This window comes from Cydia pomonella, chromosome 13, assembly GCF_033807575.1.
Source record: "Cydia pomonella isolate Wapato2018A chromosome 13, ilCydPomo1, whole genome shotgun sequence".
In the NCBI taxonomy this organism is placed as follows: domain Eukaryota; kingdom Metazoa; phylum Arthropoda; class Insecta; order Lepidoptera; family Tortricidae; genus Cydia; species Cydia pomonella.
Window position 1 is genome coordinate 352,352 of NC_084715.1, and position 25,197 is coordinate 377,548.

The 25,197-nt window shown below is 37.1% G+C and overlaps 1 protein-coding gene across 1 annotated transcript in view; it reads left to right on the forward strand.

Annotated features, from left to right (window-relative positions):
* LOC133523947 (uncharacterized) overlaps window positions 1–25,197 on the forward strand; it is a 50,104-nt gene that overhangs the window by 23,002 nt on the left and 1,905 nt on the right. Inside the window, exons 2-4 of the mRNA XM_061859670.1 lie at window positions 17,790–17,900; window positions 23,949–24,079; window positions 24,899–25,020. Coding sequence (XP_061715654.1) covers window positions 17,793–17,900; window positions 23,949–24,079; window positions 24,899–25,020 — 361 coding nt within the window. The 5' untranslated portion in view covers window positions 17,790–17,792. The remainder of the gene's footprint in view (window positions 1–17,789; window positions 17,901–23,948; window positions 24,080–24,898; window positions 25,021–25,197) is intronic.

Consider the following 25,197-nt stretch of genomic DNA (forward strand, 5'->3'; position numbering starts at 1 on the left):
TTAGCGTCGCGCGTAGTGGTGGCGCGAAAATAATCCTCGCATTCAAGGTCATCTTGACTTTGAGCGGGCGGAGCGGATATTTCCTCAAGTTCCCAAAACCTTTTGAGAAGGTTGTCTGTGGAGTCTTGAATAGAAGTACAACATGCTGAAGTATATTTACGCGGTGACTGTAAAGCAGGGACCGAACCCATTAAAATATACCCCAATACTGTCTGAATAGCCGGTGGCAGATAGTCCACATCGCTTTTAACAATGTGCGGCAGTAACAAATGTGGAAATATAGTTGCACCCACCAGTACATCAATTGCGACGGGCGTATCCAACGTGTCGTCAGCCAAAGGGAGGCCATGAACATGTGTGAGGGTTGACATGTCAACCGGCACTGATGGCAAATCGTCGGTGATGCGATCGACCACAAAACTCGAAACGTCAAAGTTGACGTTTTCGTCGAATCGCGAAAATATTTTAATATCTGCGTTACCCATAACAATTTTTTTAGTTTTTCCAATGCCAAATACAGCGCTTGGCTTTTTATCAAAATTCAAACCTAAGCGCTTACAACACTCCTCAGTAATGAAGTTACTTTGTGACGCGGTGTCAAGTAAACATTTGACGACTTGCGTGCCACCCTTATTATCGCGGACGATAACCTTTGCGGTGGACAGCAATACCGTATCACACGAAGATGTTGAGTTTTGTTTTGACATCTTATTGTTAGAGGCCGCTAGTGCTTGAGTCACGATAGACGTGTTACAAGATGTGCTTTCCGGCGGCGGTGAAGACGACTTAGCTACGGCGCTCGCAGATACACTTGACACATCAGACGTCGTAGCTCTTTCATCCTTGTCTTTGTCAAAATGCAACAGAGTATGATGCTTTTGATGACAAACTCGACATTTCACCTCGGAATTGCACTCGCGGGTGCGGTGTTTGATACTTAGGCAGTTAACACATGCCTTAAGCTCTTTAGCGCGTTTGAAGCGTTCGGAAGGCGTTAAACTGTTGAGGGACGGACATTTAAATAAATGTTCATGAACAATATTGTCACAAATACATTTAGTAGTGCTCGCGCAAGCAACATAACTTTGTAGTTTTGGTGCGGCACTACGCGGCTGAGACGACTTAACACCTTTTTCGCGCGATGGATTTGCTGCGGCGGAGACGACGACGGTGCTTGGTTGCACATTTTGATAAATCCTAAACTGACTCTTCATAAAATCTGTCAAATTGCGGAAGGTAGGCAATTTCGTATCTCGGTGTAACATTTCAAATGCTCGAAGAGTTTCCTGGTCTAGCTTCTTTAATGCCATATGAAGGAGCATGAAATCGCATAAATCATCGAGCTTAAGCGACTTAAGCGCATTCGCAGCTGTGACAAACTTATCGATGAATGTTTGAAAATTAGACGAGGAAGCGGGACCATTAATCTTTAAATTGAGCATTTGATCCATGTAGGTCGAGGCAAGAGTGCGCTTGTCTTGAAATCTGTCAATTAGACTATCGATGATAAGCTGATAGTTTTCAGCGCTCGGAGTTATACCCGCGATGACGGCTTGAGCTTTTGGTGACAATTTCCCAATAAGATAGAAGAGCTTCTCTTCATCAGTAAGCGACAGATTTTCGTGCACTCTGGATTTAAAACTAGCGTAGAAAAGCGGCCAGTTACGTATATCTCCATCGAACGCTACCAGTTCCATCGTTGGCAAAGAAGGTCTGGCTCTCTCCACTATAGAAGGCAGCGAAGAGGCCGGCGGTGCGGCTGGTTGCAGCCGCTTAACCACTCTCCTGATGCGGCAGTACAAATCTTCGAAGGCTATAATCGGCTGATAATTAGGGACAGCAGCCGCCCTAGCTCTTAGCAACGTACGATTATACTCATTAACCACCTCTTTGAACTCTGATCGGAGTTCGTCGATAGTGTCAGCAGCATCAAGGAAACTCTCGCGACTGGCTAAATCGGTATCGACAACTAGCGATTTTTTGTAAATACCCTGGACGAGTTCAAAGAAGATATTGCGTTTTGCTTCAAGCATCGACAGCTCGTCTTCATAATACGCGCTGTCGACGCTTTCGATATTTCTTGTATCTTTCGCCATAATGCAGGAGACGGGTTAAGTAGTTTAATTTTATTTATGCGGTAAAACAATTTATGTTCCTATGAATAAGGATTAACTCTTATAAACGTATACCTAAATTGCGGGTGCGATTAAGAAATTATATTTAGGTAATTAATTTATAAGGGCGGCGCGGCGAATAGTAATACTCATATAAATAAATACCTAAACTGCGGGAGCGATTAATATAGAATAATTTAGGTAATATTTATAAGGGCGGTGCGGTGCGGGAGGAGAACGATTAGCAATGAATGTATGAGGAGAGAAGAGGGAAAAGAAAAGAGAATCCGGTTCGAAGACCAGAAATGTTAACGCGAGGAATGCCGAAGGACCAGAGGAAAAGCGCAGTCCAAGAAATACAGAGGGACTATGGCTATGAGAAAACTAAAAATGAGAATAAAATTAAAAAGATGTTAATTATGAGGCCGACCGTACCTGGGTATAGATTCCGATTTGTTAACGGCGGCCGCCGTATTTAATTTTTGGTTCGTTCTTCTCTCTCCTTACTCCTTCACACTCACGTTTATCACTCTCGTTTATAATAATTATTTCATCGTATTATTTTATTCATATTATCAGGAAAAAAGTATATTGATTTTTCCCTTCATTGACGTTGTCCAACCATTGACATGTATTTAAATTTTTAGCTTCTTTGTTTTGCGTTTAAGTAGGTCGGCAAAAAGGCGGGTGATATGAGAATAAAAATGAGGTTGAATAGAGTAGATAGTATGAAAGAAAAGCGAGCGAGATGGATGAATATGAATGATAATGAATGAAAAAGGGCGCGAACATTGACATTACGAGTCCGTCTTACAACGCATCTCTTGGAAAACTCATTCCATTTTTTTACCATACTTTCGTGCAATAAAGTCCAAAATTACACGATACACGATTTTATAAGGCTCACTCGGCAGAAATTTAATATACATTATAATATTGTCCTGTTTTCGTGTTTCGCTGTGTAACAATTAATTTTTCATCACACTTGCTCGAAAAATATCTTATTTCATGCAGGTGTGCTGAAGGATAAAGGCCTATTTTGTTCCCGCGGGAGTTATGGATGGTGAAAAAAAAGCTGTAACTCCCTAGGAAGTTATAGTTTTTTTATTTTATCTCACTTATTCATACAAACCAAGTAGCATAAATGAGTTTACTTTTAAAATATTGACGTTTATAATTTAATATTTTTGTTTATGTTTAAAATGATTTAATTTGATTAATTTAACAGCCGTTTAAATATTTTTACATAATTTTCAATCGTGGCTGAATGCCGATAAGGTCTATGCCTTCGATGCCTCACCTGCCAAGAAATTACAAAATGGCGGACGAATGTTTGATATGTCACCGTATTTAAGAATTATTTCGCTTAAAATTTAGTTTTTTCTTCGCAAGTGTGATGAAAAACATTGTGTGGAACTCCGGGGGTAAGAATATTGCAAACTCGGATCTTTAATTCCCTCGTATCCGAAATTTCTCTTATCCCCTATATTATTTATACATAAGAAAGAATACAGCCCCAACAGTAACCTGTCTAATAATAGACAGGTTACTGTTGGGCCGTCTTGCGTGGGACGATATTTCTCCACAAACAAAAGTAATCCTAATCTTTTCGTCACGAGCAATTAACATAAAGGGGATGATCTTAAAGGGGATGCTTACCGTCAAGGGCTCTAACTGACGACTTTTCTCGCGTAAAGTGGCATATACTGACGACAGTTTTATTTAGTGAGTCATCATCATCCTCTAGTGAGTAACAGGAGCAAATAAAAGACATTAGTTAAATCAAATTTATAAAGTTATTTCGACGACCGGTCTGGCCTAGTAGGTAGTAACCGTGCCTATGAAGCCGATGGTCCCGGATTCGAATCCCGGTATGGGCATTTATTTGTGATAAACACAGATATTCGGTCTTGAGTTATGGGTGTTTTCTACATATGTAAACTTAAATGCCATACAAAGTTTTTTGTAATCGGTCTTGTTTTAGAGATAATGGCAACTCTTGTGAAAATTTGTTTCTGTAATAACTTAGTGATTTTTTTGCTAACGCTCCCACTATGTGACTTGGTTTAGATATACCTACTGACACACATTAAAATTTTAAGATAACCCAATTATTATCTGTTAATAAAAAAACTATTGATTCGTTCTAATGTATTTTTTTCAATAAAAATAATTCTACGGATTACACTCACGTATTCCGAAACACGTCGCGCGAGTGACTAAAAATACGTGAATGTAATCCATTTTTGCTACTTATGTCCTCAGGAATGCGTGGTTAAAATCGATCGGCTTTTACCAACCCACGGTGTATAAGTATGTATTGTATTAAATATATATAACGTATGTATATCGTAGCCTAGTACCCATAGTACAAGCTTTGCCTAGTTTGGGGGTAGGTCGATCTATGTACGATTGTCCCCAAATACCAATTGCTTTATTAAAGGCTGACCAGTAATATATGATCACGCGCCATATTGCAGAATTTCATTGGAACTAAAATTTTCATACTAGAGATATAACTATACCTCCGCTGTACCGCCGCACTCCTACCTACAATTATTTCACTAAACTTAATCCAGTAATATAACTATATCACTAAACTAAAGACGTATTATAGTTATATTCCTAGTAAGATAGTAATGAATCGCTTTCGTATAACTATGTTACGACATATAATTATATCCCTAGGGTTATAACTATATCCACTGATTTCTTTACATTTTACTATGTTTTTGTGTTCAGGTACCATCGCCCACACTGTTAACTGCCCATCGGTGGACCTTATTACAAAAGGCATAAGGTCCACCGATGGACAGTTAAGTGTTTCTATTTGTACCGCATAATGTTACGTCCGCCGCACAGTTACGGCATTTGAACTCATTGAATAGCTTTACGCAGTCACATTTGATGTCTATTTATAGCATTATAATTATATTTGTTTCCAGTTCTTAAGTTTCGTGACAGCTGTTAATCAGCAGAATTACGACTTCAAAACTTGTCACAGAACAGGAAACATGTTTCGACTTTCGGATTACGAAACGGATCAAATAATCCTTGTCGTGCGATGATCGACTGAAATAAAAGCAACTAGAGAACATAATCATATTATTTTATTAAATATTTTTTTGATTTGGATTTCTAAATAGTCACACAACTATACATAAATCGTGAACTGAAATAGATGTCATATACTCCCTCCGGTCGCCGAGGCCGGGATCGAACGTGGCTAACGTCTTTTCCACTCAGTCATTTTTTAGGGTTCCGTAGCCAAATGGCATAAAACGGAACCCTTATAGTTTCGCCATGTCCGTCTGTCTGTCTGTCTGTCCGAGGCTTTGCTCCGTGGTCGTTAGTGCTAGCAAGCTGAAATTTGGCATGGATATATAAATCAATAAAGCTGACAAAGTCGTACAATAAAATCTAAAAAATTAATTTTTTTTAGGGTACCTCCCCTACACGTAAAGTGGGGGTGAATGTTTTTTTTCGCTTCAACCCTAGAGTGTGGGGTATCGTTGGAAAGGTCTTTCAAAACTAATAGGGGTTTCCAAGAAACATTTTTTGATAAAGTGAATATATTCGGAGATAATCGCTCCGAAAGAAAAAAAAAATGTGTCCCCCCCCTTTAACTTTTGAACCATAGTTCCAAAAAATATGAAAAATATCGTGGAAGTAGAGCTTAAGAAAGACATTAAATGAAAACTATAGCGGACATGATCAGTTTAGCTGTTTTTGAGTTATCGCAAAAAGTTTTCCCTTCATAGTAAAAAGACTTACTTTAATTAGGTACTGATTATGCAAATTTGCCTATTTGTTTAACTCGGGTGAAAGGTACCGTTTCATCCCTTGGTTAACAATTTACTATACTTTAAGCTCCAGTTTAGCTTATTGTGACGGAAGAGTAACTACGGAACCCTACACTGAGCGTGGCCCGACATGCTCTTGGCCGGTTTTTATTCTTTATATGTCGCAGGCAAATTGTATGATTCCGCCTTTTACAAACGGCTTTTACAAATGCCCTACCCGAGTCTGTGTTTCCGCATGAGTACAATCTGTGTCTCTTCAAGTCAAGGCTAGAGTAAATAGGTATCTCATAGGTAAGCGTGCTCCACCGTAGACCGCATCATCACTTACCATCAGGTGAGATCGTGGTCAAACGCCTGCCTATCGTTATATAAAAAAAAAACGGCATCATCATTTTACAAACATGAAACGTTATACAAATTACCGAAGGTAAATTGTAAGAAGCCCGCAGTTTGTAAAGTACCTTATTTATTTCTTTAAACTTTATTGCACAAATTTACAAAAAAAAGAATACGAATGGCGGACTTAACGCCTTGAGGCATGCTCTACCAGTCAACTATTGGGCTAAACAGAAACAGTTAGTATGGTGCAGGATTGTGAAGAGTTGATATGGAAATAGACACAAGTGATACCTTACCTAGTGACATTAACAGCACCGTTTGCAATTTGCCACGGCATTTTGGTCGAATTAGTTCTTTATGTTGCCACGCGTGGCGCTGTACCTCAAAACAATGAATAACGCTGGGGGTCCATCAAATCTGGAATTCGTCTTACTTATTCGGGGCGCGGGGAGTGGTGTAGGCTTTTGGATCTAGGTGGCTCTGGAAATGCACAAGAGTACCCTCGTGTAACGAAGCACGGTCACTACACTCGGCTCCGCAGCTTCGGCTTACAGCCGCTCTCCTCGCTCGTTCCCGCGCTCCGTCATAGCGGGCGAGGGCTGCTCTACCTCCGCGCCTCCAATTTTGCAATTGCTCTCTAGAGGTAGGACAGACAAGACCACGGTTGGTGGAGATATAAGATCTATTTCAGTTTACGAAATTAAGTCAGTTAAAAGAATGTTACCCTGGAAAACTGAACACCTCTATAACCTTTACCTTTTGAGCGGACTAACCGAAATAAGGAGGTACTCAATTCGCTAAGCGAACTCGATGTTGTTCTGACATTGGCTTTATTTATTAACAACAAACTGTAGTATAAATATGCATAGTAAATTGTTACAGTATAAAAATATATGAAGCTCTTGATAAATAACAACGTTAATCATTAGGTAGGTACAGACAAAAAAACAGTACCATTTCGTACCTACAGTGACAGTCAAAATGAAAGTCACTAGGAATAGGGACCTCATACATTACATAGGTACTATTTTCACTATGACAAGGTACGACATGGTGCTGAAATTAAAGTCCTTGACCGCATGCGAGGATTGTTTTAGAATTTTAATTTGTTTCGTTATTAAAAATTAAAAATGATTGCTCAATCTAGTATTTCAATGACGTAGGATCTAACAAAAAACCGGATGAAAAATGATGATTTATCGTTTTAAATCGATCACAGCGCATCCCACACCGCTTACACCGGAGCTCGCTAAATGGACGTATCATTTCCATCCCACTACATTAATTACTACGGAGTTTTACAATTTACATACGTGTGTTGCAATTAGTAATGCGATGAAACACCTGGGTAGCAGGATTAGCTTTTAAACCATATTTATTAAAATGCTTACATGGATAAATAAGCCTGGTAAATAACTAAATATACTGGATGTAAACCATGATCTCATCCATAAATGTACCTAGTTATACTTCTTGTATCTACACAGTTTATACAATGAATATTTCTGATTTCTAAAACTGTGTCGTGTCAGTCGTGTGCATAATTATTAGGCCAGGTTTGACTTCTGATCATATAGTTATACTCCTAGGCGAGTAATCCAATCCTAGAAATCGCTGAAATCGCAAACTGACGGCTAGTTCAGATTTTTTGATATGTTGTTTGGACCACTGCCAGCACTTGCAGTACTCGAAAAACCGCGAAATTTTCGCATCCGTTTTGGTTTTCTAATAAGCGGTGGTGGCCCAAAAAGCGGTGGTGGCGGAATGGATATGATGTCCGACTTTCAATCCGGAGGTCGCGGGTTCAAATCCTCGTGTCAATGAGTTTTTCGGAACTTATGTACGAAATATCATTTGATATTTACCACTAGCTTTTCAGCGCAATAAAACATCGTGGGGAAACCTGCATACATCTCCGACGAAATTTAAATGTGTATGTGAAGTCCCCAATCCGCATTGGGCTAGCGTGGGGACTATAGCCCGAGCCCTCTCGCACATGAGAGGAGGCCTGTGCCCAGCAGTGGGCCTTATATAGGCTGAATTATTATTATTCTCAATATAAATCCTAAACTATGCGGTTTAGTGCTACATTTTACGGCTGATTTTTGGACATACGTGTTTGAGAAAATAATTTAAGCAATAGGAAATTGGATATTGAATTCAAGTTAAGCAAAATTAACGTCAATCCATCCTGTATAACATACCTGCTCAATTTAAAACCTCATTAGCGATCACGATATTGCAAATATGAATATATAATACTGCAATATCCGCGCCTTTGAAACTTTGGGACACAATTTTAAAATGATTGTCACTGAAAGTGAAAATATGTATAATTAATTAAAACTTTGATTAACTGGATGTCATGGTTATTAAGTAAACAAGTTGTTTGAAATAAATAACACTTTTTTTAACGAAAACTTTCTGAAAACGGAAGGAAGGAAGATTTTTAATTGTTTTTTTTAAGGAAATGAAATGACTTGATGTCAGGTGACATTGCATTTTTATTTTTTAGCAAGAAAATTATCGAGAGCTAGAAGAAACAAAAACATTATGTTCACTGTGTTTTTAAATAAAAAATGGTCGGATTTCTGAAGTTACACTACGCATCCTTCTGGATACTTTTGTTTTCAATGCAGTCCACTTTTAAAAAGCAATTTATCTCACTTATTGCTCTTTTTTTAATAAATTAGGTTCCATACCGAAGCACCAATGGGCAAATTGCTAAATATTCTCAAAAATGCAAGGGAAGTTTCAGGAAACTACACAAGAATTTAAAGCAGGAAACTTGCGTTCCAAAAATTCTTGCGGGAATATTTAAAAAAAGTATTATTAATATAAGTACTTGTAATACTAACAATGTTATGGACCTATGAAATAAATATATTGAAATTAATTAGATAGGTAGATGAAATATCTTCTATTTCCTGTATCTAAAAAGGTCGTGATATGTTAACATTGTTTGCTAAATCAAAATTTCTTAGAACTTATCCTATAAAAAATTGTCAGCTTCGGAAACTTCTCCTTGGTAGATATAGTGCATAACTAATTGCCATCGTGTTCACAGACACGTACGAACGTGTATTGCTCCATTTCAGTCAGTCTCAGCGCAAAAAAGTACTGAGGTTGACTGAAGTAGCATGAAAAATACGAACGTTTCCGAGAAAATACGATGGAAAACAATTATGCACTATATCTGTTTACCGAGGGGAATTCGGTCGGCAGTCTGCACTAACAATGTTCATCGCTTTGATGTCCGTCAGCAGTAATGGTCGCAGATACCATCTCCGCCCACTTCGTGACGTCTAGCGGTCATGACCTACGTTGTTTTGCGTCTGTATGTTGGGAAAATGACAAAAATAACTTGTGTTTTAGTAATTAAACGATTTTGGCGCTTTGTGCGATCTCGATAAAAAACGTCTACGACTACTTACTACTTAATATCGCTTAGGTACTTAAATCAAGTAACTAAGACTAGGAATAAAAAATAAAATCGGAATAAAAATTAATATAAAATAGAATCGGGCAATGCCCAGTGAAGGGTCCCGTATTTACCATTCTGTAAGATTAGGCTAAGCGGGGGGTTAAGAGAGGTACTCTGAGGTACCGCGTCTAACTAGAGAAGACTTTTTGCAATAACTCAAACACGGATGTTCGCTATAGTTTTCATTGAGAGTATGTAGTAAGCTCTTGTTTTACGATTTTTTCGTATTTTTTCTTTGCTTTTAAAGTTATTGCTTTTTATTTTCTTTCAGAGCGTATATTTCCAAAAATATTTACTTTATCAAAATATGATTGTTTGAGACCCGTATTCGTTTATTCAAGGATATCATTGGAATGAAACGAAAATAAAGATAATAGGAAGTTATTTTCGTACGCCAAAAGGCACATCATAGCTGTTCCTTGGAATACTGAGTTACCACCTATTTATGTACTTGTGATGAACGAATAAAGCATTTAAATTGAAACATTTTGCATGGGAGGTACCCTAAAAAAAAATTGCAGCTTTCTAGCACTGACGATCACGGAGCAAAGGCGTGGACGAACAGACAGGCGAAACTACATTATAAGAGTTCCTAGTTCATTACTATATGAACCCTGAGAAGGAAAGTCAGGAGAGATTTTGTGTAATAATCTTGTTGACACATAATTTGCGATGAAATTTATGATTTTTAAGTAAATATTATTACCAGATCGAATTTGTTTCATCTGTATTTGTTGACTGATGAATTTGATTTCCATAATCTTTCACGGTCGTCGCTTGAAAAAAACCTATATTAGGTAAAAGCTAACGCCTATTTTTATACCTAAGATTTATTTAACATTAAATTATAAGCTTTACGTGTAATTTTATTGATTCAAACTTATAGGTTGGTTTTTTTTTGTATTCACATGGAACTTTCTTTCCTTATTTCTAGGTATATAATAATTAAAACTATCAAATGCATTCAGCCCCTGCAATCGAATTTCTCATATAAAAAAATAAAGTAACAAAAAAGGCCCGTAGGAGGAGGTACGAGAACATTGGGAAATATTAATAATTAATAAGTAGATACAATTTGAGCAAACTACATCTACACGTAAAGGTCTTTTGGTAAATAAGTAAACTGTAGGCAAGGAAAATAACATGTGTGTTTGCAGGAAAAATGTTACTTACATACTTAAGTATACATACATATATACAATTATATAAAAAATACTTCTGAATTGTATCCCTACAGTACCTACACGATAATATGGTACCATCGAGATGATCTGATGATGGAGACAGGAGGTAGTCGAACTCTTTGTTGAAACAACGCAACGTAATTGTCTTTGGGGTTTTTAGAATTGTCCGCGGTAAGAAAAGTACAGTCAGCGATAAAAGCTTGTACCAAAACTGAATTTTTTGCCAAAAACGTATTGTATTTTCCAGTCCACTAACCTTACGTGTTGTGGATTCAAGCCGGCCATTGTTATATTAAGCTCAAAAGTGCCCATGTTTTTTAGGGTTCCTTACCGGCCTGTCCGTCCGTCCATCTGTCTGTTTGTCTGTCCGTCTGTCACCAGGCTGTACCGTGAACCGTACTAGTTAGAAAGTTGAAATTTTCACAGATAATGTATTTCTGTTGCCGCTATAACAACAAATACTAAAAAGTACGGAACCCTCGGTGGGCGAGTCCGACTCGCACTTGTCCGGTTTTATCAATTTGTAGTCTGTCCATTTCTCACACAAAATGTTCATATACATGATGGCTTCCCTTTTGCGCTCTTCAATTATCATTAAGCGTCATTCTAGACATGTGATTAAAATATACAATGGTCTTAATTACAATTGTTTATTTTGCTTAATTATCTCCGCTGCTTTGAGCTGTGCTAAAATGTGTACAAAAGACTTCACCCATTCGCGATTCTGTCTCAAGTAATATTACAACTTAATGGTTTTCACATTTAATTGTTTGTATGAATTATTTATTTTATTTGAATCACTCATAAACACTAACTTAACCTAACAAGTGTTATACTTATCTCATTAAAATAACTACTAGATATTATGGCCCGTAACTTTATTCGTCTAGAGGCGATGAAAAGCGTTAAGTATTTAACCTCAGGGGGCTACATTTAAAAAAAATCCTTTCATATTGGAACATATTTGAATAAAAAATGTTTTAATGTGTATGTCGTGCGCTATTTGTCAGTAGGTATAGGTATCTATTTTTTATTATTATATAGGATCAATGCATTTTCCCTAAGCTAAGCCCCTCAATTAAGCCGCATGCTTTTAAAATAATCAAAAGTGTTTAAGTTTTAATTTATCCCATATTTTAGGCTTCACATGGTTATCCTAACATAATGATTAACAAAGAAGTTAGAGAATTTCAAATGAACACTTTCCTCTTTGGTTATCAATCGCCTGCCAGCTACACGAGTGTCACTCATAGTGATATCGATAATTATTAACTTACATTGATAATATCGAGTGGCAGCTATGACAATTCAAGGAGAAGCTGAAAAAAATTGTGGCTTTCCGATACTTTGGTTACGACTTCCTAGTTCCATTGAGTACTTCTACTTTTTTAATTTCCTTTACTTATCTGGTTCGAATTCATATCTATTTATATTATATATTGAATATTTATTTGTTTTTATTTATATATATATGTATGCATTATTTTATGGTTATTTTTCTATGTATATTTGTATCAATGTGTATTCAAAACGTGCATTTCATTAATTTCAGTGATTGTATACTTTGGTTTGTTTGTCATTCATTTACCGTTACTTCTGTTTTACTCATTTCCTCAAAGGTTAACTGGAAGAGATCCCATACAGGGATAAGTTCGCTTTTGTTGTATTTAATTTACTCTGTAACTGTGTTTTTCGTGTTTTTATTTCTATGTACAATAAAGTATATACATACATACAATTAGGTATTTATTGTGGGGTAACCACACTTCGGGCCTTTATTTGTTTTATTAGAAAAATTGCAATAATTAAATACAGCTAATTTTAACAATGAGGCTAATGTAGTATACTATCTGGCATGAACTGAGCCACCCGCAATCAAGTGTTTTGACCCTGTATATTTGGAACATTAAATATTGTAGTAGATACAGAAAGCCAATTTAGGAACTCACAGTTAGTGGCATAAGTACATATATATATGTAATACTTAAATAATGGACCCTAAGGTTACGCACTCTCGCCACCACATATTACCATGAAAACAAAACTCATACAAATTATAGATTACTTATAGTGTTTTGCTGAAGCTGGAGTTTTTACTAATGCTGTTACATATAAATAGTTTTTTTTTTAAATATTTATTATTATTATTATTAATAAATGAGATAGCTTAACCCTCTAATCTTTTAAAGCCCTAAATCTATAGGTACAGTATTTGACATTATTATCCAATGTTTAAGTATATATTTATACAATTTGAGAAGCTATGCTTAGAAAAGATTTTACCACTGAACCCAATCTTATTCGTCGCATTGTTATGTCTATGATTTTTATTTGCAACTCCAGATAGTTAATTTTGGCTATTTTCTTTTCTCCCTTTCTATTCCACCCACCTTTCTTATAAGTTATTATACTGCCGTCTCAATTACAATTTAAAATATTGATTAAAAATGAACCTAACCACTTTTGTTATAGAGTCGAAATTCCCAGAGACGCTCAAAAAGCTCATTCACGAGAGGATTACGGAAACAATTACGCAAACTTATCATCTGATGAGGCGTCTATATGTCCCTTCTAGAGTTATGGACCTTACAGCGTGGGTGTAAGGTCGGAAGTTGCTTGATTGGTGTAATTTCTTGGCTACCACACGGGATTAGATAGACACGGTTCGGGTGACGACACAATGCATAACACCTTTCATTTAGACGGTGCGAGAATTCGCATGCGTTTCATTACATTGCGGTGTTTGATCGGTCGGCTGAATTGGTTGTAAGTTGTAACCTCAATAGTCCGCAATGTAACTAAAATCGCATGCTTGTTCGCGTGCCGTCTAAATCAGCCCTTAGTGTGGGTGTCAGGTTACTTTTAGCACGTCACTAGGGGTGTTACCGCGGCCATTGAAATCCAAAAATAAGTTTTTGGCACAAGTTTCATTTTTGGTACAAGCTTTTATCGCCGACTGTACTTTTCTTTCCACAGACAATTCTAACAAGTAACAATCCCAAACACAATTTGCGTTGTGTTGTCACGGAGTTCCCATGTCCACCTCCTGTCTTTATCATCAGATCAGCTCCATGTTATCATAATATTGCATTAACATATCATAATATAGCATAATATGTATGTAAAATTTCAGTTAAATCGGAAACCGGGAAGTGGGTCAAATTTAGCTTACAAGATATAACCCACACAAACATACATAATACTTACCTACTGTGTGAAAATTTTAATGCGGTTCACAGAATACAAATTTACTTACCAAGTTTCAACAGTATAGTTCTTATAGTTTCGGAAAAAAGTGGCTGTGACAGACATGACGAATCCATAAGGGTTTTTTGCCATTTGGCTACGGAACCCTAAAAAGGTGGGTTGTTGTTGATATTCAAGATGGCGAAGACGTGTCGAGTATATTTTTTTGTGTTTTGCTCATTAATGTTGTTTAAAGTGTAGTATTGATAGCTTATTATGCAGTGAACTATCATGGAAATGTGCAGCTAATGAAAAACTAATCTTGAAACGCGTTCCATGTTTTAATCAACTCCCGGCAATCCATCGTGGATTTTAGTAAAGTCCAGCTATCTTTTGACTAAAAGCTACTACCGAACAACGTCATGCTCTACGAGCACACTTTAAAAGTTACTACTGAACAACGAACTTGACATTGGCAAAATCATCACAGATTTGATGGAGGCCATATTTTAATTTAATTAATTTTAATTTATTTATTTAAGAAACAAACAGTCTTTTATAGTTACATATAACACAGGAACTTTTCTTAAAACTAGACTTACAGTTTCCTTAATGAAAATATTTTAACATCATGCTTATTAAGTAGTTTCTACATAGTAAAACAGAGCTATTTGTGCGCGCAAAAACAAAACACAAAAACTGAAAAGAAAAAAAAAATTTAAAAGAAGAAGAATAGAAAAAGGTATTTAATATAACTTATACTCATCATAAGTACTTCCTTTATTCAGACAACAGTACCCCTAGTGTAAATTTGATCGACATCATAACGTGACGAACGCGTTTGCGTTAAGTCTCATTTTGTATAGGATTTTGAGTTTCCAAACCGTCCCGCTTGGCGCGCTCTTTCTAAATCCAATACAAAATGAGACTAAACTCAAACGCGTAGTCACGTTTCGAAATCGAATTTATTTACACTAGGGGTACAGATCCAATATTTGTTAGTACCTTAACTACTTACAAGTATGGATGGTATTCATCATCATCATCCATAACTCAGGAACAAATAATTGGGATAAACGATTCCAAACCCGGGACCCCCTGCTTCGTAGGCTACCATAACGACTATATACATTTTTAACAAGTAGAAACACATCTGCGAACGATGCTATTAAGTTAAGAATAAATTTAAAAGTGGAAAAAATACTGTCTTGGATGAGACTTGACGGCTTCTGGATCCAGCGCTCTGCCAACTGATCCACCTTAGTCAGCGAATCTTTCCACCATATGGGTCTAGGGGACCTTAGCGACTCAAGACAGTAATTTATTCACTTTTAAATTTATTCTAACCATAATAACATCTTACGAACCCCTCAATTAACCGGTAGGTTTGTAGGTAACAAATGACCTGAACAAAGTTGAGAGTCTGTCCCAAAAAGTTCTGAATAGGGAAGGTTATTCCGGTCTTAAACTTTACTTTTATAGAAACTATCCGCTAAGGCCTAAGGGCGTCGTGTCGCGACCCTTGGATTTGCATAGTGGAGCAGTTGCGGACCATCCAATTAAATTACAATCAGTGTTTAGGTGCAGATGTTAACGAGACTGTATTACGTCAAACGGACTTCCGACCGAAGGGTGACACCCTTTGTCGCACCCACCATGTGTCGGAGGTTTTTTTTTCTTTCGGAGCGAAAATTTTCTAAAATCTAAAAATAGTTATTGGAGACCCCTATTTGTATTAAAAGACCTATCCAACGACACTACACAGTAGTATACGCCATTGGATTAAAACGATAAAAAAATACGATTTTTGTAGGTTTTGTAAAAAAAAGACTTTATTTTACCATTTTGTCGCCATATTTGATTTATGTATCCATGCCAAATTGCAGCATCCGAGCACTAACGCCACTAACCATCACGGAGCAAAGCCGCGGACGGACAGACAGACGGACATGGCGAAACTATAAGGCTTCCCAGTTGACTACGGAACTCTAATAATAATTCCTCACATCAGACCACGGCACGGGTCTCGGAATAATCAGTGAACATACCTAGCACATGTAATGATTAAATCGTCGATCACTCATAATGACAGATCGTTCGGACAAATTGGGGCAATCGAACTGTATATTAGTATCTATGCTAAAAACATCTTATTATTTATATAGGTAGATAGGTACGCGAGTAGGAGACGAAGGAACGAGTCTTTGCCAAGAAACGACGCTTCTAAGCTCGCTTCAAAATAATTCAAAGCCCTGCCCTTCAGCTTCATCATCCGACATATGGAGATATTGGAGGGTCAAACAAGCTCTTGAGTAGGCGGAAATAGGCTTCCCAAATCTCTAACAAGGAAAGGTACCCAACTGTCCGGTTCCGATTTGATTTATATTTATTTATGTTATAGTGTAGTCTAAAATAACAGACACGTATTTTTAGCTGTCCAAACTCAACCTATTGGGAGAAATTGTCCTCCAAAGTACTAAAAATTTACTAAATCTTCTAACTCCTATACATAGAAAGTGATGCTCAAGCAAGTTGCTTAGTTAATGGCTGGTTTGAGTATATGTTTGAAAGCAGCAAAAAATAATGAGCACGTGTTTTGTTATATCGGCTAAAACTCATTTTTTCCTAAAAAAATCGACATTCGAAGTTTTATAATATCTTATTGCTAAAGTTACACATAAAGACGGGTGTTTTTTTTAGGAAAACTTGAGTTTAAGCAGATATAACAAAACACGTGTACATTATTTTTTCCTGTTCTTAAACATATACTCAAACAAGCCATTAACTAGCAAGTTGCTTGAGCATCACTTTCTATAGGAGTTAGAAGATTTAGTAACTTTTTAGTACTTTGGAGGACAATTTCTCCCAATAGGTTGAGTTTGGGTAGCTATAAAAAAAAATACGTGTCCGTTATTTTAGACTACTATATAACATATATAAATATAAATCAAATCGGAACTGGACAGTTGGGTACCTTTCCTTGTAAGATAAATTAATATATGAGTCGCGTAATTAATAAATCTGATAATGTACGAGAAAAGAACTCAATAAAAATGGCCTCCGAAAAAAACGCAAATTAACACCGTGCCGCTCTGCTGCTTTGCTGCCATCCTTTAAGATTACGACAGAGCGTTCGGCAGGCCGTGCAACGTAGCTTCAAGCTTCCAAGTGTTTTGAACCGCGTGCACTGAGTGAGACCACTCACATACGGTTGTATTTGTTTGCTATGGACGTCGTGGACGTAAGGTTACAATCAGATGGTGACTACTCTGCTGCAGCCTAGCATTGATCCTTAATAAAATGAGTGACAGAAAAATTGAGTTGATATGCGTCTCGCATTACTGTCGCGATTAGACCGTTTACACACATCAACACAATTTTTCAGTAACATCTCCCGCGTCAACGCTGTTACAACGTTGTAAATGTAACGCAGCTGCAGTCGCCATCTGAATATAGTAAAATTAATCAAGAGTTAAATATAAAGAAAAGACGCTTACTGCGAGGAATTTCGCAGATTGACCCGCCTTTTCCAGTCTAACAGGACAGATCACTACAATATTTAAATGTATAGTAGACGAATTGAATCGGATCAGACTAAAAATCTGTTGATATTCAAAATATTTCTTATGACTAATTAATCAATAGTATTATGTTGTTTGTTAAGTCAATTGTGTTCCAGAAAATGATGTGCCACAGCCGACTGGGCGCCGTGTGGGTGTTGCTGGCGGCCGCTGCCGCTGTCGATCTGTACGAGTTGGCGCCAGAATTCGACAACGAGCTCATGTACCAGGTACTAGAACTTAATTAACCTATATAACCCTTTGATCGCCAAAGACGTAAACTGACGCGTGGCTGCAGCCAAATATCAACCTTCGTGCATTCCGGCACGCGCACGATAGGCGTGGCGTTCAGAGGGTTAACATCTAATCCTAATATTATACACCATGCTCACCTCGGTGTTACAATCGGATGACACCCACGATGTTAGACTACCACACATATATGAAAGGTTAAGCACGATAGTAGAGCGTGATGCGTATTAGAGCAAAAAAAATCATTGTCGAAATAAAAGATAAATAAAAGGTCGGTCGGGATTCTTATCATACACATACAACAGGTTAAGGCAGTGTCTTACCTGAGCGAATAACTCGCGACCGCGAAGCAGCGCGGCGCGGCGCGGCGCGGGTGAATTCAATCCTTTGATACCTATGGAAGTGTCCTACGTGGGCGATCTCCGAATGCCGTTGGGCCGCCGCGCCGCGCCGCGCTGCGTCGCATTCGCTGTCACGCTCTTACCGCTAGGCCACCGCTCTTACATCGTAAAGATAAAGAGGTAACAGAAAGACAGAGTTTGCATTTATTTTGATAGGGATTTAACTTTCAATTTAGTTGTATAATATTAAATATGTTCAGTCCTTAATGGTTATAAATAATTAGTTATCAAACTAATCTAAGGTAACTCATTACTCCCATTAGCAACAACTTCACCAAACTCAAGTTATAAATGAGCAAGAAGTTATCATAACTCTTTCCTAAGTAAAAGCTGTTTGGATTAATAATATTAATATAGTTAAGTGGTAAGACGCATTCCGCATGAGAATATAGTGGAAAATTGAGTTAGTATACGGTAAATAAATATCACTCTAAGTAGAGCCAAAGAGAATTTGAAATAGAGGTGGATTGTCAAAGAAAACTTTGTAGCAACAGTAAATTTACTGCCATCTTTCGACGCATGATTAGGACGCCATTTGACTTTGATTCTTATTCTTTCACTGATATGTGTTAAAGGGTCTAGCAGGCTAAGCGAACAAGAAGTGCCCCTAACGACGGATTTTGTCGATATTTCTGGTAGTGTACTGTTAGGTCCTAAGTACCCTCCATGCTTAACATCAGACCTCGATTCTCTTTTGTTTGCGAGTTATTCAGGATAACGTAAAATAATTAGGGTATCATTGAAAGTGTCATATTTTATAAACGATTCAAGTTACGTGAACCAAACAAAATTATATTTGATAACAATAAAAAAAACTACAAAATGCATATTTTTTACCAGCATCCTGTCCTTAAACTTCATTGCAAAAAATAAAAATATTTTTTTCCTTTCTATTTTTTTTTACTTTTCGCGGAGGTACACCTCCAAAAAAAATATGCATGAGTAGCCACTAATTCCCACTACATACACATATAAAAATATTTGCACAAATGTTCGTGCTTCATGTCAAAAAAAAAAACGATTCTCCAATAAGTAGTCACTGGCATTATATGTACAGATAGAAGTACATCAACGATGACGTGTCAGCTTTGATAACATCTGACACATAATATTATCTGCATTTGTTTTTTGCATTTTGTAGTGGAAAATGGAAAACATTAAATGCAAGTCTTGTAAAAAAACATTAAAAAATATCCGTGGCAAACAAAAATGCATAGAAACAGAGCAAGAGGCTGATTTATATAGCAAATGCAGTAATATGTTAATTTGCATAAATGATTTATTGTGTGGTAAGTGTCGACTTTTAGTGTATAAACATAAAGCAGTAGGTTGCAGACGAAGAGCCAGCATCGCCAATTGTTGTGCATGTACTCACAGAAGTTGATGCTACTGCTTTATGTTTATACACTAAAAGTCGACACTTACCACACAATAAATCATTTATGCAAATTAACATATTACTGCATTTGCTATATAAATCAGCCTCTTGCTCTGTTTCTATGCATTTTTGTTTCCCACGGATATTTTTTAATTTTTTTTACAAAACTTGCACTTAATGTTTTCCATTTTCCACTACAAAATGCAAAAAACAAATGCAGATAATATTATGTGTCAGATGTTATCAAAGCTGACACGTCATCGTTGATGTACTTCTATCTGTACATATAATGCCAGTGACTACTTATTGGAGAATCGTTTTTTTTTTGACATGAAGCACGAACATTTGTGCAAATATTTTTATATGTGTATGTAGTGGGAATTAGTGGCTACTCATGCATATTTTTTTTGGAGGTGTACCTCCGCGAAAAGTAAAAAAAAAATTGGAAGGAAAAAAATATTTTTATTTTTTGCAATGAAGTTTAAGGACAGGATGCTGGTAATAAATATGCATTTTGTAGTTTTTTTTATTGTTATCAATTATAATTTTGTTTGGTTCACGTAACTTGAATCGTTTATAAAATATGACACTTTCAATGATACCCTAATTATTTTACGTTATCCTGAATAACTCGCAAACAAAAGAGAATCGAGGTCTGATGTTAAGCATGGAGGGTACTTAGGACCTAACAGTACACTACCAGAAATATCGACAAAATCCGTCGTTGGGGGCACTTCTTGTTCGCTTAGCCTGCTAGACCCTTTGTGAACAGAATGGCGGTTACTCCACCGACAAGAGCCAGGCTCTTAAGAATTATGATGATGACCTTATAGTTAAAAATAAAATAGCTGTGATATACGGACAGACAGACGGACTGACATACACATGGACCTAACGAAACTATAACGTTTTGTCAGTTTGGCTACGGAACCCTATGATGAAGGTGAAACACAAGTTTTTTTTTCAATCGTTTAGTATTAAAACGATTAATAACAATTAGGTAACAATTTAAGCAACGATGACGAAGATGAGACGGAAGGGTATAATGCTCGAGCGACTGAAAAAGTTAATATAAGCTAATTAATTGAAAAAGATGAGCTCGATAAAATGTTGTTTTCTAAGTGGGACTTCTATTTATACGTAAGTTATCCTTTAGGTAGCCGGGCGCTTCAGTTGACGTTTAAGGCAGTCAAAGGGTTAAAAGCTTATGATTTATTTTGCAAAATTCTTCATTGTGTCATAAAATCATCAAATATCAAACATTTATTCAGCAAATAGGCCACAGGGGCACTTTTACATGTCCATTTTTACAAACAATAAAAATTACAAAAAACAATTACAAATATGGAATCGATGAAATAATAAATACTTTATTAGAGATGTATACTGTCTCTAATTACACATTGTCAAATTACACAAAAAAAAACTATAAAAAAAAATTACACAAAAAAAATAAAACCAACAAATACTAAAATTCTTTAGAGATGTATAAGTCTCTAAGTGTCAAAGATAAAATATAAAAAAAGATATTAAATTATCCTTAGAGATGTAGAGGCTTGGCTCCAAGGCTTGAATTCTTATAAAAATAATTAAAAGACAAAAAATTAAATCAGACAAGAACCGAATGAAGTGTCTCACGTTAATGTCACTCAAAAGTAAAGTTACATACTTTAACATAACCTGTACCCCGTGTAAGCTTAAACAGACCGGTCTCCACAAACAGCACCCGTTCACGAGTATGACGTGTATCTCAGCCATCGCATCCCTCAACCTTCATTCGGGAAAGTGGCGACCCGATCAACGACGCCACCGTAAGTAAAGACTTTTAAGCGAGCATGATATAACATCTCTATTATTATGAGTATACCAATATACCATCCCATCTCAAAAATCTAGCATGTAATTCATAATTTTTTTGTATCAGTTACTCATATTGCATGTCCTGTAGATGGTCGGTTTTTTATCATCTATCATCATGCCTGTCACGTTCTAACAAGTATGTAAGTGCTATAGTGACGCATGACAATTTTACTTTACTTTATTTTACTTTGCTTTACTTTACACGACAAGTAATAAAACTGCGACCATGATACCCTCGCTGGCCGGTTTTGCCCACGGCGACGTTCGTGAGCTCTCAGGTAGCTGACATAACCGATTTTAGAGATCTTTTTAGTATGTACATATTTTAATATTAAATATTAACTACCGTCGATAGTAATGACAGTAGACAATAGTAAACGAAAGTTTATGAGTACTTAATGCCGCATCAATTTGTGAACACCGCGGCCGCTCCGATAATTCCAATATATCTGATGGCGACAAACTCACTGAGCAAACCGGAGTTAAGGATGACTCATGCTACAACGATCCGGGCTCGGGCCCGAGGTGCCCGACACTTCAGTTTTCTATAGAAACGTGATCACCGATCTGTCATAGAATACTAAGTGTCGGAAGCATTGTTGGCCGAACGTTAGTTGCAATTAAAAGTAGATTTTTTGATATTATAATAACCAAAGTTATTATAATATGTAAAGCCTACTGTTAACACTAGACACTTTCAGGAATTAACAGTGTCGATGTCTACAAAATGCCACCTACACTTTTTTATGACAAGTGAAAGGTCAGCTAGAAATACCTAATCTAAATATAAAATCCGATAAGTACGAAAATCACGTTTGGATTTGGGAGGGATAGTCCGGTTTCCTGACGATGTTGTCCTTCACCGAAAAGCAGCTGGTGAATATCAAATGATATTTCGAACATAAGTTCCTAAAAACTCATTGGTACGAGCCGGGGTTTGAACCCGCGACCTCCGGGTTGCAAGTTGCACGCTCTTACCGGCGGGCCACCAGCGCTTCCCCAATACCCAATATTATTATTATTCATATTCATTTATTTCATTATAATTAATTTGTACATTTTTGTTTTACATTTGGTCAAGTAGGTACATGATACCCTGCTAAGTTGTACAATATAGGATTTTAAACTATAATTTACATTAATTTCGAGAAAATAATTAAATGTCTATTACCCGTATTGACCTTAACAAATACCTACAAACATATCCTTTCCCATAATACTTATACATCCAATTAATGTTAGTCCACAAAGGAGTTCTCGTAAGAATTTTACCAATATTCGCTGGGTAACTTCAAACAATAATTATAATGGGTAACAAGTCGGTAGGCTTACCGAGTTACATGGACAATAGCATATTTATTTTCACCACACCAACTGGTAAAGGCCCTCTTGATTGTTCAAAAAACTAATGAGAAAGTTGCATTTTATCCACATGTGGGGCAAAGTAATCAGATGCAAATTTTGAATCGTTTCCTTATGTTAGCTGGTGGAATTGACTTTTAAATGATGACTTTGGAATCTTTGGATGATAAATATTTAATTAAGTACGTACATTTTGATTTGATTTGGTTTGTTTTTTTTTGGTATTTCATAGTTATTATTTTCCTCGCGTTGGTGTGTTGAAAAATGTTGTGTTTCACTCGGAGGCAAAGTTTGTTTAACCCTCGTGCCTTGAAACCCTCGTAACGCTCAAGATTCCACTTCTAGAATCACTCGCTACGCTCGTGGTTCAATTTTGGAATCTTTCGCTCGCTCGGGTATCAATATTAGCACGAGCGGTTAAACAACAACTTTGCCCCCTTGTAAAACAAATAACTATTATTTATTTAATCTTTATTGCACAATACATGAAAGTACCAATGGCGGACTTAATGCCTCCTTAAGGCATTGCCTTAACCATAACACTTATGTAACAGGCAACGTGGGTTACCTAGGTACTTGTCGAATGGGAGCTTGGAAACTGTATTGAAATACCTGTTAATGTCGTTCCAAAACAGTTATATTACTTCGTTAATAAATGTCTGTGGCTGTCCGTAGATTGATAGACGGACATGATGACAGACGGGCATCAGGGTTTCATCGCGCCTAAAATAACTTTACATATACTTTTTGTACACCCGTAAAAATTTGCGCGCCCTGCATTTCACGTCAAAATCATAGTGTACCAACCAAGTACAGTCAAGGTATTAAATATCGATACGGACAAAGTGCCAAAAATATGTATACATCACCTTAAAATTGCCTATATAATAAGGTAGTGTGTATTTATTTTTGTCACTTTGTCCGTATCGATATTTAATACCATGATTGTATCAACCAACCTACGTGTTTTCTTTTCACATTGATTATTGGATTACCTGTGTTAATGTGTGCTATCTCTTTTACAGGACTCCAAAGACATAGACACGGGCCCGCTCAGACACCTTCGCCGGGATGACACGGAGACGACACGACTCAACGACCTGCTGTTGTTCAGACTGATCAAGTCGCATCTGCGAGGGTTACGGACGGACCACAGGTTTAGATATTTTTTGGCCATCAATAACAGATAAGGTGCCGCTCAGACACCTGCACCCGGACGACACGGAGACGACACGACTCAACGACTTGCTGTTGTTCAGACTGATCAAGTAGGATCTGCGAGGGTTACGAACGGACCACAGGGTCCACAGGTTTGGATATTTTTTGGCCATCAATAACAGATATGGTGCCGATCCGATACCTGCACCCGGACGACACGGAGACGACACGACTCAACAACCTGCTGTTGTTCAGACTGATCAAGTCGCATCTGCGAGGGTTACGGACGGACCACAGGTTTGGATATTTTTTACCTGAGAACCTACCGCGACCCACGTTCGACGTGTTGCCTCTATGTCGCACTTGTAAACTCGTACGTCAGTGTGACGGGGACGCAACACGTCGAACTTGGTTCGCGGTAGGCCCTCTGCACCCGGACGACACGGGAACGAACGACACACGTAAGTATTATAACTAAGGTGATGCATTAACTATATTAATCTAAATAAACTAGTTTGGACTTACTGTTGAGACTCTGCTGCCGCCGAAGTGCAAAGCTTAAGCTAGCTTCTTGTTTCATTCACAATAATAATTGAGAAAACGATAATGACAGCGTGATTTCTTTGTTCGTTAAAGCGGCCAGTGGCCGCACCTATTTAAAATTATTTATATGTTTATTACTATAAACAAAGTCATAGCCATACCATATACCTATTTCTAGGTATCGTATCGGTAATTCAATTCAAATTCAAAAAATAAATCGTTTGTGATATACTTACTCGTAATTTATGGATGACCGCTTACATATCTGTTTCAGAATACACAAAGACGCGCCGACGGGAGACATCCCAATGCTGGGCGACTCGAACATGGCGAAGAGATTCTTTTTAAGCGGGAGGCCGCAGCAGCGGTGGAAATCTAAAAAGGGGAAGGTTATAGGTAAGTGTGCAAACCAAAGAAATTAATACATACTAGGAGAAAAACGTTAACTCTATACAACTTACAAGATTTTTTTTTTTTTTTTTTAATTTATTTAGAAACCAAACAGTCGTATAAACATATCAACAATGCAATACAAACGATGTACCACAACATAAGGAAAATACAACAAAAAGA